Consider the following 15,215-nt stretch of genomic DNA (forward strand, 5'->3'; position numbering starts at 1 on the left):
CTGGTTGATGGGTGCTAGGCTATGCTAACATTGTAGCCGCTCCAACAACATCATATAGACATAAATACGGCAGAGACCTTGTTGTTTGGACCACAGACAGTCTCTGGTTTCTCCACATAGTCTGGTCTGGTCTCTGGACTAATGTGAGCTACTATTGTAGACCTCTTGTAGGTAATCGTGGCGTGTGAAAAATGTCCCTCATGTTTGGTGTGAACCTTACACCAAATGTTTCCAACAATGTTCAAACCCGAGGAAACTGTAGTATATCAGAATTCACTTGTCATTTAGATACCACCTTTAACACTAAAAAAGCCTTTTTGAGGATATTTGATCAAATGTAGCTGTATCCACCAAACACATCAGAGAAACATTGAATTTGCTCCAACTTTTCCATGAAATCGTCCTCGTTCAAATGACCAATTTTACATTTGACACATGTTTGGAGCTCGAGGTGAGAGGAGCTTTGAAATTTCTTCAACTTGCTCTCAGTCCTACAATTTCCAGTCTCCATATGTGATTTAGGTCAAACTGTAGGGAGACGTGTGCTCTTTCTTTCCCTGTCACTGTGGAGGCAACATACTCACACATTTGGCCATCGGAGCAAGTAAGAGCATCTCCAACCAACTGATCAACTGTCACAAAAAACAACATATATTACTACCTTACTTTCTTAACATTAAGACCAGTAATTCAGTGCAACGTCATCTTTTCAGCATCCGGCATTCACAGCGCAGTTTCTACAGAAAATTATTTTCTAGTTTTATTTAGTATTTTTGTGCTTTTACGTGTGAGGTTTTTCACGTGTCAATGCATCAGTGTTGGCTTTAAGTGAAAACTTTTTTGAGGCTGCAGACTTTTATCACCTGGACCTCTTATCTTAATCTCCTCTCGTCCAATCAGAGCGTGGGGCCAGCGGCTGCTCTGTTTATCAAACGCAGAGAGTCAGAGATTACGTAGATATCAGCGCTGTGCCTTCGGCTGCTTATTCCTACATTCCTAGTGTGATTTACTTCTCCCAGGTTAGTTCAGGCGTGTGTGCAGTTTGAATGTTTCCTGCTGATATCCAGAGGGCCGTCCATGTGTGGAAACCAAACACACCTTTATGGTTGTGTGTGCATTCCTCTCTATAGGAGCAGGTTACACATTAACGGAGGCATTAATATGTAACTGACCCACTTTACATGTTCAGGCATAAAGTGAAGGTGTGTGTGTGTGTGTGTGTGTGTGTGTGTGTGTGTGTGTGTGTGTGTGTGTGTGTGTGTGTGTGTGTGTGTGTGTGTGTGTGTGTGTGTGTGTGTGTGTGTGTGTGTGTGTGTGTGTGTGTGTGTGTGTGTGTGTGTGTGTGTGTGTGTGTGTGTGTGTGTGAATCCCAACGCTGTTTTTCTGCTCGCGTCCTCCTGACTGTCGAGACGTTTTGCTGTTGCTCATCGGAGCACATTTGTGGGTCAAAGGTCACAGCAGTTGAAGTGGATGAGAAAGCTTCTTCAGCCAGATGCTGCTGTTTTAAAATGAAAAGAAGGTTTTGGATAAAAGGAAAGTGGAGAGGTTGAAGCGGTGTGTTGTGATTGGACGGCTCGAGTCGTCATTTGAAATGTTGGACCTCTGAGTGAGAGGACGAGCTCCTCTGTTGGGTTCTCATCAGTGCTTTGTTTCATGTTCATCAAGTTTAAAGTCACATTCCTCACATTCCTCCCTCTGATTCATTCAGTCGGCTTCGGCTGGTTGACCTCTGACCCCAGCACCTGCTCTCTGAGGGGAGACGGCTCATTCCTACCTTTTAGGGTCTACTGGGAAATACTGACATTAAAATGAATCTGGTATTTTAAAAAATGCTGTTTTTAAGACCAGAATGTTTTTGAGATTTTAATTTCTTTTTAACTTTACACTTGAAATGTCTTTAACGCCACAAAAATAAATAACAATAATCTTATCATCATAAAAACACCATCTTTAGAGCAGATTATCATTTTGAGATATCAGGACACTTCAAAACCAAAGCAAATTTCAGGTTCATAAAACTTGTTTGTGAGCGTTGTTAGTGTTCACCTAAACAAACAATCAGATTACTGAATTGTAGTAAATTGCAGTGCAGTGACCTTTGACCCCTGCTGTACTGTCAGTGATGTCCTCGACGTCGCAGATCTTCCGTGGAAGATTTTCTCCGACTCGCTTCTCGGTCGTGCCCACACGTCCAAAAGTCAAAGCGGCCATTGTTCGCTCCTCCGGAGAAGAATGCAATGAGGTCATGGGAGGAAATTTAATTGGGCTTTGCTGCGAGCTGGGGCGTTCCCCATGGACCCCCCCCCCCCCAAACAACTATAACCCCTCCCACTCCTCCCAAACCTCAGGCTGACCCCCGAGGCTCCACTCCACCGGCTAGAAGAGGATTCACAGGAATGTGCTGTAAAAAAATACAAATAAAACCCCTCCATGCTCAAAACTGCTGGACAGATTAGAGTATTATTAAACAATACAAAGTAGTCCATTCTGGATAGAAGTGGTTCCACTGGGGTTCAGGACCTCCAGAAACAAGTCATCGAAAGATGAAAATGATTTACTGCCAAGTTTTCACCAACAAGGAGTCTGCTTTGAAGTAATCTTAAAATAAACACACAAAAAAGAATCAACAGAATCAAGACGATGCCTTTAAACGGGACAAATAAGTAGGAGGTCAAAGGTCAAAGATGTAAAGACGTGGCCAGTGCTGGCATGTCATTTAGACCGTGGACGCCTGTCCTCTGATGTTTCCTTTCTATCCTATCTGTCCTCCTCAAGGACGTCTCCCTCGTTACAGTGTGTCTTTTCTCCAACAAGCATCCGTCTGTGTGGAGAGCAGATCACAAGATTCTCACATGATTTATATCATATCATTCACTATGATACGTGTCACCATGTTACTCAACTTTCTCTCTCTCTCTGGACTTTTAAGTCCTTGAAATGAATATTTCATGGATATTTCTCCAGCAGACCTTGTTAAATCTGTCTGATCTCAGTTTATGTCATATTTCGTGCACATTTGTGACGCTGAATCTTTCCGTTCTTGAATGAGCGTCTGGTCTGCTGAGGTTTGGTTCTCCCGACGCGCCTCGACACGTCGCTGTAACGCTGCTCTGCAGGTCTGATGGCGGGACGGACGGGGGACGGATGGGGGGACGGATGGGGGACGGACGGGGGACGGATGGGGGGATGAAAAGCCGAGACGAGACGGAGCTTTAGCTTTTTACTCTTTGTCAACCTCTTTTAATATCCAGAGACATATCATTTACACAGTAAATGTCTTTAAAGCCACATAAATCCATTAGAATCGGCTCATAACGATCAAGGAAGATGCTCAGAGACGCCATGGTTGCACTTCATTGAGATTCATTTTTGATCACAATCATTTTCTGTATCGAACCAAATCTTTTCCTTAAAAAAAGTAATAATTCTGAAATCAAAGCGTCTTTTTTGAGACAACATATTCTTGTTATGTTCAGAAAACAAAATGGAATTCACTGAAAAAGTCGAGTGATTTCATTCATATCTATCTTTTCCTCAAAGGAGTGTTCATACATGATCTAAGATCTCTTACCCTGAGACAAAGAAATACTTTGTTAATACTAGTTTTCTTGAAAAATGAATACATTTTTTTTTATCTTGATCCTTTTAGCTGAAGAATATGAAATGTAATTTATCAAAGATCTCAAACAAACGTCTTCTTGTAGTAATTCTCTAGAGAAAACAAAAATACAACAATAATAATATATATTATTCATAAATAAAACTAAGATTTATATTTTATATCTTCATGATTTGATATTTTGAAAATATATTTCAATAAATATTCGTCTCTTGTCTGTGCGATGTGTTCGGGTTCAGACTTCATGTGATGCTGCTCAAGGACACTTCAGCAGTTTGACCCTCCCCCTCCCATCCGCAGCCGCCTCTGCTCAGTCGGTTGTCATGTCTTCCATATCTGGGCAGGAAAAAACTCCCAGCAGCCCCCTCTCTTCCTCTCCCTCTCCCTCTCTCTCTCTCTCTCTCTCTCTCTCTCTCTCTCTCTCTCTCTCTCTCTCTCTCTCTCTGACATGAACAGCTTGTATTGCTAGCTCTTTTCTCCTCTGAACTTTCTTCCTCCGTCCGTCCGGCGTCACTCTGCCCGGCGGAAACACATTCTAGCTGCTTCATTCCTGCCGTCATCCCCCCCCCCCCCCCCCCCCCCCCCAGCCTCAGAAAGAAAAGCTCCTTCCCCTGAACAACTGGAGGCTCTTTTCATGTCCAGACCTGAATCTGGGCCCCCTGAGGAGAGACTCCCGGGGTCAGTGCTCCACAATAGACCGGTTAGCTCTGCTTAAAGCCAAACCAGCTAATGGACGACGTCGGCGTCGAGGTTCTTCATGGCAGCTTGTATGTGAGGAGGGCGAGAGGTTGTGCTGCTTCCTGTTTACAAATCAAGGGAGGACAACCTCAGAGTTTCATGATACAACACCCAACAATGAACTGCTTTTTCCACTTTAATACAACTAAAATACGTTTTACAAGATCTTTCAAGAATGTTTAAGAGCAAAATAATTAAATGAATAGTTTTTTACCTCTTTGACTCGGAATGTAGACAAAAGAAAATCAATTTTCAGGTTGTATTTATTTTACTCTCCTAAACGTGTGAAATCAACTCCAGTAAGAATACATTAATAATAGAGCAGATTTACACAACACTCAGGTAGTTAAGTTAGACTCATCATTGTGTGCTATTTAAAAGAAGTCCGTTTTTGGGCGGTTGAAGAACTACCTTTTTACACGGCCACCTTATCGTTCACCTTTTTCACCTGCCGTCACTGTTTTGGTATGTTAGGGGTAATCATATTTCCCACAGTCATTGAATACGTCACTCGTTGTGATCGCAGCGTATCGAGGACTCTTTTTTCCGTGATCATGGTGGAATCTGTGTAAAAACACCGACGGACTTCATTTAAAGAACTTCTGAAACTTTGTTACTTAAAAGAACGTTGCTTCAAAATAAAGCTGATCAAACCAGCTTGTTTTTATTTTGGTAGCTAAATCCTGTCATCTTCCTGTTTCCAAGTCGTTCTCAATGATATGCGTTGTAATGAAGTCTGGTTGGAAGCAGTGACTCTGTCAGGCAGGCTGTGTTTCTGTGTGTCTGTGTTTCCTGAGGAGCTGTTGTAGAGCCAGCGGGTCGTCTGTCCCCGCAAAGAGGCTTTTATGTTCCGTCGTCATAAGGGCCGGGGACGTAAACGCACAGCGCGCTCTTTGTTTGCGCCCCGGACTGTAAAATTCTTTCTCTTATCAATACACCAATTGTTCAGGGACAGAATTCCTCCTGCTTTCATGCTACACAGTCGGTCACCAACACTTAAGACCCATCAGTTCACGTCTCACTGAACTGCATTGGAAAAACACCAAATTTAATAAAAAAGCTTGAGCTGCTGAAAGAATTTCCCTTTTATCGCAGCATTAGAGAATATATTTATTATCTGTCCTGACATTCAACCAGCCAATCAGCACAAAGTCCAGTCAAGAAGACAAAGAGTTGAACTGGTCATTAACTGGTTTTAGTCTAGACAACGTTTTCCAGTAAGCTTCATCAAGATACATGACGATGATTTAAAAGAAGTACCTATTATCATCTTCTAGTTTTTGTTGTCTGGTAGCATCATTTCCTCCAGATGTCCTCATCCAATCAGAGTGTCCCCTGTCCTCGCAGCCACCTGGGCCCACAGATGCTTTTGTTCCTGTCCGTCGGGATGTGGAGGCGTTTGTTTTTAACATTTTTATTTAAAGAGATGTTGGCGACTGAGTGACTTCCTGTGCTCTTTTGAGACACGTCGTGACTTTGATCTGAGGCCGGGGGACGAGACGCTTTAGATAATAAACCTCTTCAAACTAGTTTTTATTCCGAAAAACCGCCAGCAAATCCTCACAGAGGCATTCTTTCTCCAAACTCTTCAAAGACACCAAATGTGACCTGATTCCAGCCGTAGAAGTGATAAAGTGGACAATATCCAGAGAATTGGTTCCAGGCGTTGTGTCCCTTTCACACGCCTAGGATACATGTTGTGGTTTAGGCGGCGCCTGTTGGAGCGAGAACACCGCCGTAACGTAGCCCATCCGTCACATGGTCACAAACCCTTGGTGTTTCTTGATCATCTCTCAACGAGGTTTTCATCGGCGTCTTCATGTACATGACTTTTTTCTCTCAATCGTTGTTTTTTTAATGCTTTTTTTCATGTTGAATGACTTGAATATTTAAAGTGGTGCTTTTGTTTGCTCACCAGTGACTGTACTGGTCACCTCCCAGTAGACTCCAGTTTGACACATGAACCAGTCAGTCATTGTTTGAAGCAGCCTCTGCCCTGCAGCTCAATGTTACAGCTTCTTATTAACCTTGACCCATAAAGGTCCTCACAAGTCAGTGACACTCACACACACACACACACACACACACACACACACACACACACACACACACACACACACACACTCTCAGCGGGAGGAGGAAGCTGGTGTGTTTGCAGTTGCTTCATTGTTTCCTGTAATAAATGGCAGCCTTTTGTTGAGCGTCCCTTCAGTCCTATCAGCTGCTTCACCTTTATTTGCTGCCGACACTGAGGGGCCCCCGGGGGCCAGGGACCCTCACTGTCAGCGCACTGTTTACAGAGCAGATTCTTTGGCTGAGCAAACAGCCGTACCCCCCGCCGCCCGGCTCAAACATGGCGCTGACTGACGGGCCCTGGAACACGGAGCTCGCCGGCCTGCTCCGACTCGCCAAGTATGTGGAGAGGCAACGACCAGCGGACACACGGGTGTCAGGAGTTAAAGGACCAGCATGTTCCAACTGCAATTTACATTCCTGCTCCCCATCTCCAGACAGCCTCCCTACCACACGGCTCTCACCGGGTTTCTAGGAACAGCAGCTTCCTTCCTGCAGAGACAACAATAATGATTATTATTGCTGATATTAGTAATGATAACACACAAGTGAATGTTGAGTACACTTCATGTCTGTAAGGCCTGAAAATACAACTTCATTGAATTTAAGGTGATCTTCGTTTGTGGTTTTGGAAAATTCTTCTATCAGCGAAGCTTCTAGAAGAATCATCTCTTTTTCAGTGGTTTGTTTTTACGTCCGAAATAATATACATGTGCTTTTTTTGACTCATTTACTTAATATATCAACATTTCTTATCTCCTATATGCAATAATGTGAACGCAGCCACTCGTCCGTCTACCATTATATTTTTTGGATTTCGGTTTTAATGGCCAAGTATGTATTATTCTTATTCTTGCCTCTTGTTATTGCACTATCCTCTTGTGGATGAAGTCTTTGTGACTCTCCTGTCTTCTATATGCAGCTGTTGTCTTGTTGTGGGAACGTGAAATAGCGTTTGAATACTGTGAAAATGATATTTCAACAAACCAAGATTGAATTTAAGCAACTCATGATGTTTGCTGATGTTGGAATCAAAAGCTCATGAAAGATGGAATTTCTGTCACGTGGCAGATAATAAACCATGCTGGAAGTCATATTATTGATGTCAAAGACAGGACATCATTTGCATCAAATCAAAGAGCTTGTGGAATGAGTTATTTAAAATGAGACGTGAGTAATAATGTCAATATCTTCCTGTTCTCTGCAGGTAAGGCCTTCGACATCACCTACGTGCGGCTCAAGTTCCACACCAGCCGCCCGGAAAGCTTCGCCATCTACAAGCGGACCAGTGAGGGGGGCCCTTGGGTGCCCTACCAGTACTACAGCGGCTCCTGTGAGAAGACCTACCAGAAGGCGAGCCACGGCTTCATCCGCACCGGCGAGGACGAGCAGCAGGCGCTCTGTACCGACGACTTCAGCGACATCTCTCCGCTCACCGGAGGAAACGTGGCGTTCTCCACGCTGGAGGGCCGACCCAGCGCCTACAACTTCGACAACAGCCCCATCCTCCAGGTGCCCGCTTTCACGCCAACTCGTCTCCAAACTCTTTCCTTTTTATATACAGTATTTGTTTTAAGACTAAAGCACTTATTTTCCAGAGATGGACAGAAATGTTGCAAATATGCAAAAATATTAGAGATGTATTTTCTATAAGCGGTGTAACAACAGCTACTACTTTGCTGCTTGGCTAGCTTGCTAATTCAACCCCGCTTTCATGCAACACAGGTTTCAGAAAATGGTCTAAACAAAGTTGTTGGTTGGACAAGCTATCAAGCTAGCTAGCCAGCTCTAGAGGGTGATAGGCAGGAAAGCTCACTAGCCCGCTCCGTCAGTTACACTCGTGGTCCCAGAGGGTGACTCGGAGAATTCAGAGCATTATTCTGCCCCAGTGATGCTCTGCCTACAGAAAACGTGTTGTTATGAAGTGTAACTATGCTGCAGAGCTCATCCATCCACCTCCTGACTCCTGTGAAGATTCCCACCTACACAGCCTTATTCTACTAGCTAGCTAGTGGAGAAGCTAGCAAGCTAACTAGCCCACTCTGGGGGTGGACAAGCTAACTAGCCTGCTCTGGAGGTGGACAAACTAACTAGCCCGCTATGGAGGTGGACAAGCTAGCAAGTTAACTAGCCCGCTATGGAGGTGGACAAGCTAGCAAGTTAACTAGCCTGCTCTGGGAGTGGACAAGCTAACTAGCCCGCTCTGGAGGTGGACAAGCTAACTAGCCAGCTCTGGAGGTGGACAAGCTAACTAGCCTGCTCTGGAGGTGGACAAGCTAGCAAGCTAACTAACCCTCTCTGGAGGTGGACATGCTAACTAGCCAGCTCTGGAGGCGGACAAGCTAGCAAGTTAACTAGCCCGCTCTAGGAGTGGACAAGTTAACTAGCCTTCTCTGGGGGTGGACAAGCTAACTAGCCTGCTCTGGAGGTGGACAAGCTAACTAGCCCACTCTGGAGGTGGACAAGCTTGCAAGCTAACTAGCCCGCTCTGGAGGTGGACAAGCTAACTAGCCCACTCTGGAGGTGGACAAGCTAGCAAGCTAACTGGCCCGCTCGGTCAGTAACAATCATGGTCCCAGAGGGGCACTCAGAGCATTCGGAGCATTATTAGGCCCCCAGCTATGCTCTGCCTACATTAACGTGATTTCAACGTGATGAAAACATGTTTTCTGCTCTTTATTATAAAGTGCAACTGTGCTGCAGAGCTCATCTGTCCACTTCCTGTCTCATGTGAAGATTCCCACCTCCACCACCTTATTCTACTAAGGATCAGTGTGACAGTAGTTTTTCTCCCAGCAGGCCGTTCTGCTGGTCAGGTTGCAGGTTTGATGCTGCCAAGTGTTGCGACATGTTGCTAAGCGACGCCCCCGGATTTCCCACTGCAGCAGCAGCTCAGTTTGGCTCGACTGAGCTGCAGCTGGACCTCTTCTTTCCCTTCAAATCTTTTTCCACAGCCTCCCCCTCTCCTCCCTCTCCCCCTCCCATCTCTCCCCTCTCCTCCCACCCCCTCCCCTCTCCCCTTTCTCCCCTCTCCTCCCTCTCCTTCCCCCCTCCTCCCATCTCCTCCCCCTCAGTATGTTTGTGTTTCCGTGTTTCTTCACTCCTCCAGTTTGTTGCTTAATAACTGGAGAGACTTTGTTTTCATTCTTCTCTCCTCCACGGTGTTTTGTCACGTTGAGTTGATTCTTCTGCTTTTCCCCCTCTTTAAATACTTTTCATTGCTGACTTCAACTTTTGTAAACATAAAACCTACAGATAAACGTGTAAACAAGCCTAAAATAGAAATAATACAGGAATCAAACCAGTCAGTTTGTCAATCTCCTCGGCTGTCTCCATCATTGATCCTTCTTTGCTAGCTGTCAACAGTATTCTGACCAGATGCATCTTATTTCTTATTCCTACGTTTTATTCAGTAAAAATGAAGTGTAGCTGTAGCTGGTAGAGATTTCATATCCTAGTATATTTTGGAAATATTATTACAACATTTTCCTAATGTTATACTCCTGTGTGAATTAAATAACTTTTATATTTTAACTTTAGTTTCAAGATTAAAAGACAATGGATCAGAGATGATGTTGGTTTGTGTGTGTTTGTACGAGCAAATAACAAGTTTTATAATTCTGATAATAATAATATACGGGGATACTACAACTACCTGTATGCCAGTTTCTCTAGATGCAGATACATGACTACTCAAGCTTGTAATAGTGATGGACTCTTCTGCTCCATGTAAATGAACACATTTAGCTCTGCAGCTCAGCTGTAAACTTCCTTATTTGACTTGTCGGCATGAAGCTATTTATACCGAAGCTGGGACTCTGTGAAGAGGCGTCAGACGGCTGTTTGTCGCTCTCTGACATTCCTGCTGTCTGTCATCCCTGAGCCCAGAGTGGGAAATAACCACCAGCTGAGCGATCCACCTTAACAACCAGCTTCCACCTTAACAACTGACTATCTCTGTGTGTTATTCTGGAGCTGCCGCTCTTTTTGGCCCCTTAAAATAAAGCTGTGTCACGAGTGTCAGATATCTATCAGACCTCACGGATTGTGTCATTTATATAAATAATTTGTCAGAGGTGGAAGACGTATTCACATACTTCACTGCAGTAAAAGTACTACTACCACACCGGGAAAGTCCTCCACTACAGGTAACAGTACTTCTTAACACTTCTAGATAAAGTACTAATACACACTGTGGAAGTACTCTACTAGAAGTAAAAATCCCAATACAAAATGTGAAAATACTCCACCACAAGTAAGTGTATTAATATACGCTGTGGAAATACTCCATTCTAAATAAAAGTACTAATATACACTGTGACCATACTCCACTACATGTAAAAGTACACTACTACACATTGGAAATACTCAACTGCAAGTAAAATTACTAATACACACTGTGGAAATGTAAGTACTAATACACACACTGTGACCACACTCCATAAACATACATCCACACTGTGGAAATACTCCATTCTAAATAAAAGTACTAATACACACTGTGAACATTCTCCATAAACATACATCCACACTGTGGAAATACTCCATTCTAAATAAAAGTACTAATACACACTGTGAACATTCTCCATAAACATACATCCACACTGTGGAAATACTCCATTCTAAATAAAAGTACTAATACACACTGAATATACTCCATAAACATACATCAACAATGTGGAAATGCTCCATTCTAAATAAAAGTACTAATACACAATGCGGAACTATTTCCCAGCTAAATGTCATTGTTTTTTTTGTTTTGCTTTGTTTAATGACATAATTCTTGGAAACTAAACACTCTTCTCATGTCTCATTTATTTAGACCTCCTCTACATATGCAGTAAAGTACAGCAGTAAATGTGTGATTTGTTCCCAGTGTGCTGCAGCTCAGCTGGATGATTGTGATTCCCAGAGTTTCTAACGACATTCTTCTTCCAAGAAAACACATGTTTCCGCACAGAGTTGCACATGATTGATGGCAAACAAATGTCCTGTACAGTTCAGACGGTGTCGAGCGAGAACCTGCACCAGCTTCCTGTCCTGGACGGTCTGCAGCTGCCAGACGGATGAAAAGAGTGCGATACGAGTCGATTCCTCATGATGTGTAGAGAGGAAACGTTGAGCAGCAGGGAGCTTTCAGGAAGCTGCAGATAAGCGAGCGGCTGAGAAGGCAGTTGCAGAAACTGTCTCAACAATGAAAATCGTTCATCAGAGCCCAACTTTAACCGGTAACAGGATATCTGCCAAAAACCAGCAGACCAACGTCACAGTGCAGAGTCCAGACTGAACTTTGTGAGAAGAACCGTTTGTTCAGATTTATACTTTCATTTACTTTGATCAGATATTTCCTGATTTCGATCACCAGAAAACAAAGACCGTACTCGCCTGTGACTGTTGAGTCAAACTGGCAGCATCGTGTCTTACCGTCGCTTCTAGATTGAAATCCTCTCACAAGTAGAGCGGGGCATCGTTTGTGGTTTGTGGCGTATATTCGGAGACATACTGAGTTGGGGTGAAAGGAGTCAGCTGAGGTGGCTGAGCATCTGGTTAGGACGTGTCCTCGATGTCTCTGGAGGTTTTCCAAGCTAGCCAAACTAGGAGGAGCCTGGACTAGACCAGGACAGATCTGGCCTGAGAACTCCAGAGTCCCTCCAGGAACAGCTGGGGGATGTGTTTGGGAAGGAGATGCCGTGTCTGGCCTGCTGCCACCACAACCTGGTACTACGTGAACAGCAGGAATGTCCCATATATGGCCAAGTGATCATGACACACGTGGCCAATCCACCTTCCATGTGAAAACCAGAGTCAGATGAGTTCCAGCTTTCAGCTGTGAATCTTTACCCACTTCAAGATTCCATTACGCTTCACCGGTCAATGACTTTCGATGCATCGCAATATGGCATGTCCTTAGTTTTCTATATTACTGCATATGGCTACTTCATCAATGAATACAAGCAGTCCGACAAATACAAATTCTAGAGTTGATGCCCCATTTACCGAGGCTTAACGTCAACAATAACCTACAAAGCTGCAATCTACACATATTTTAAATATTTCAGCTCATGCAAATTTCCCATTTTGGCATCATTGTTTGCGTTTGGTGTGAACCCAGACAGCCAGCCACTAAATGAGGAACAAGAGACATGGCAGTGAAATTCAGTAAAGACACACTGAGCTGAAACGCGTTGATGCAGCGTCGATGCCGAGTCGATGCAGCGCGGAGCATCAGGGAATCGAGGAATTTCCACACGTCGAGTTTTCCGTTGATCTGTTGTCCTGATGCCATCTTTGCTAATCCTCCTCAGCCTGGCTCTGGACTGTAAGTGTTCCGGGATTGACTGCCAAAGTTGCAGCCGCCTGCGTGAGCTCCACTATACACCCAGAGAGCCCTTCGAAGGCCGACTCCAGGTTGCTCCATGTCCAGGTTGCCTTGTTAAATTGCGTGAGTTGTTATAACTGATGGAAGGCAAAAAGCCAGGTTGTAAAGAGGTCATGGTACTCTGACAGGACACCTTCCGGTCTATAACGCTGGGTGAAAACCTGCTCCACATTCCCAGCAGTTAGCAGGAGTTAACATCAGCGTGCAGAAGTCACAGGAGGGGGAGGATGAACGGACAAGAAGATGATTTAAACTCGGCTTGAAATCCTGCTGAAGTCTTTATTTGCATATTTCATAACTTTGAAAACATGACTGAATTAGTCTCTTGTTGAGTCCTAGAAACAGAGCTCTCTCTCAACCTTTTTTTGTTGGAGACATTTGGTGTCCATATCAGATATGGATTAAAGTTTCTACACATGCTCCCTCTTTCCTGTGAGCAGAAAGGAACCCTGAGGCCAGACTCTGTACAGATCTGTGTTTATCCTCAAACAGCTGCTCCGAGCTCCCACTCTGCTGGATAAAAACCTTTAGGGCCTGATAAGCTTCCTGCTGGTACTGAACAAATCTATCTCTGGCCTTAACTAGTTTCCCATGAGCCTTTTCACACAGGCGGGATGTTGAATAACTCTCTCTAACCTCCTCTACGATGGCCAAAACTGAAACAGGTGTCCCTCAATGATTCTCGCCATCTGGCTCTCGTATTGCAACGCCAAGAAAATAAATTCCATTTCACTTAAAAATGTCCCAGTTTGTGTGTTTGTGGTGTTGTGTCAGTGTTTGCCAGTGTTTCCCACAGCCTGAGAACTAAAACCACCTTCCTGTTTGCTAAGTCATAATGCAAGCTTTTAGTTATTCAAGGAACTTATGAAGACTATTTCATGCGTGTGTTTGGTACTGCTTTTCTGCAGATTAAACAATCCGACTTATCTGAGTTTAACGTCGGGACATTGCAGGTCATCCAGGTTTGTATATCATCGATACATGTTTAGAGTTTAACTAGCTGATTGGTTTCCTCAGGATTGATAAATTAGATATAATTGAGTCTCATCTGCATAACAATGGAAGTTTGAGTGTCTTTTAATGATATTAAAGAAAGCATATAAACGTTGAAAAGAATTGGTCCGAGCACAGAACCTTGTGGAACACCCTTTTTAACTTCAGAGTGAATGGAGGCTTTTTCATTGACATGCACAAACTGAGAATTAATTTTTCCAGTCTACATATTAGAATCTCATGGTTAATGGTGTCAAATGCAGCACTAAGATCTAGCAGAACAAGTACAGAAACCAGTCCTTTGTCAGAAGCAATAAGAAGGTAATTTGTAATTTTCACCAGAGCTGTCTCTGTGCTATGATGTACTCTAAATCCTGACTGGAAGTCCTCAAGCAGACTGTTATTGTTGAGAAAGTCACACAGTTGATTGGCGACTACTTTCTCAAGGATCTTAGAGAGAAAAGGAAGATTTGATATTGGTCTGTAGTTTGATAAAACCCCTGGATCTAGAGTAGGCTTCTTAAGAAGAGGTTTAATTACAGCTACTTTAAATGACTGTGGCACATAGCCTGTTAATAAAGACACATTGATCATATCTAATAGCGACGCGCTAACTAAGGGTAAGACTTCTTTCAGTAGCCTGGTTGGTATCGGGTCTAGGAGACAGGTTGAAGGTTTAGAAGAAGAGATCATTGACGTTAGTTGGTTTAGGTTGATTGGAGAAAAGCAGTCTAATTATATATCAAGTCTTAATGCTAGTTCTAAAACTCCTGAGTTTGAGGGTTGCGTGGTTCCAGTTGAAAGCTAGACGTGAGTCATTTTGTCTCTGACTTTATCCTCCTTCACCTTGTCTTTGTGTGTCTCATTTAGGTGTTTCTGTGGATTCTGAACACACTAGAGTATTTTCTGGTATTTCTGATTCTTTCTGTTGCAGAAGGTGAAGCTCAGCTGCCTGCCAGACTGTCTGTGTGTGTTTGCTGATTGACAGGCCTCATGTTTCTAATGTGGCTTCCATGTTGTGTCTGTTGCAGGACTGGGTGACGGCCACTGACATCAGAGTGACCCTGAACCGGCTCAACACGTTCGGAGATGAGGTTTTCAACGACCCCAAGGTCCTCAAGTCTTACTACTACGCCATCTCTGACTTCGCTGTGGGAGGAAGGTAAGAAATGATGTACTAGTTTTAACTAATTTAGTTCCTTTTGTGAGTCATATCAGATTTAGTTCATGTTTTCACAGTTTTACACGATGAGTAGGCACACGTCTTATTAGAATTTAGGTTTTGCCATGTTTACATATGTGTGAACAAGTTTCAGCAGCCTTAGCTTCATGTAACCTGCTCAGACAAAGGCGACTTACTGAATGGCTGAGTGTGGTCAGGTGGTTCTGTGTGTCCTGGTCTTCATGTGTCAC

At 43.7% G+C, this 15,215-nt stretch overlaps 1 protein-coding gene across 1 annotated transcript in view; it reads left to right on the forward strand.

Annotated features, from left to right (window-relative positions):
* Positions 1-15,215, forward strand: part of lamc1 (laminin, gamma 1) — a 54,163-nt gene that overhangs the window by 20,102 nt on the left and 18,846 nt on the right. Inside the window, exons 2-3 of the mRNA XM_084008284.1 lie at positions 7,638-7,942; positions 14,834-14,964. Of these exons, the coding sequence (XP_083864410.1) occupies positions 7,638-7,942; positions 14,834-14,964 (436 nt within the window). The remainder of the gene's footprint in view (positions 1-7,637; positions 7,943-14,833; positions 14,965-15,215) is intronic.

Source organism: Eutrigla gurnardus, assembly GCF_963514095.1.
Source record: "Eutrigla gurnardus genome assembly, chromosome: 4".
Taxonomy (NCBI): domain Eukaryota; kingdom Metazoa; phylum Chordata; class Actinopteri; order Perciformes; family Triglidae; genus Eutrigla; species Eutrigla gurnardus.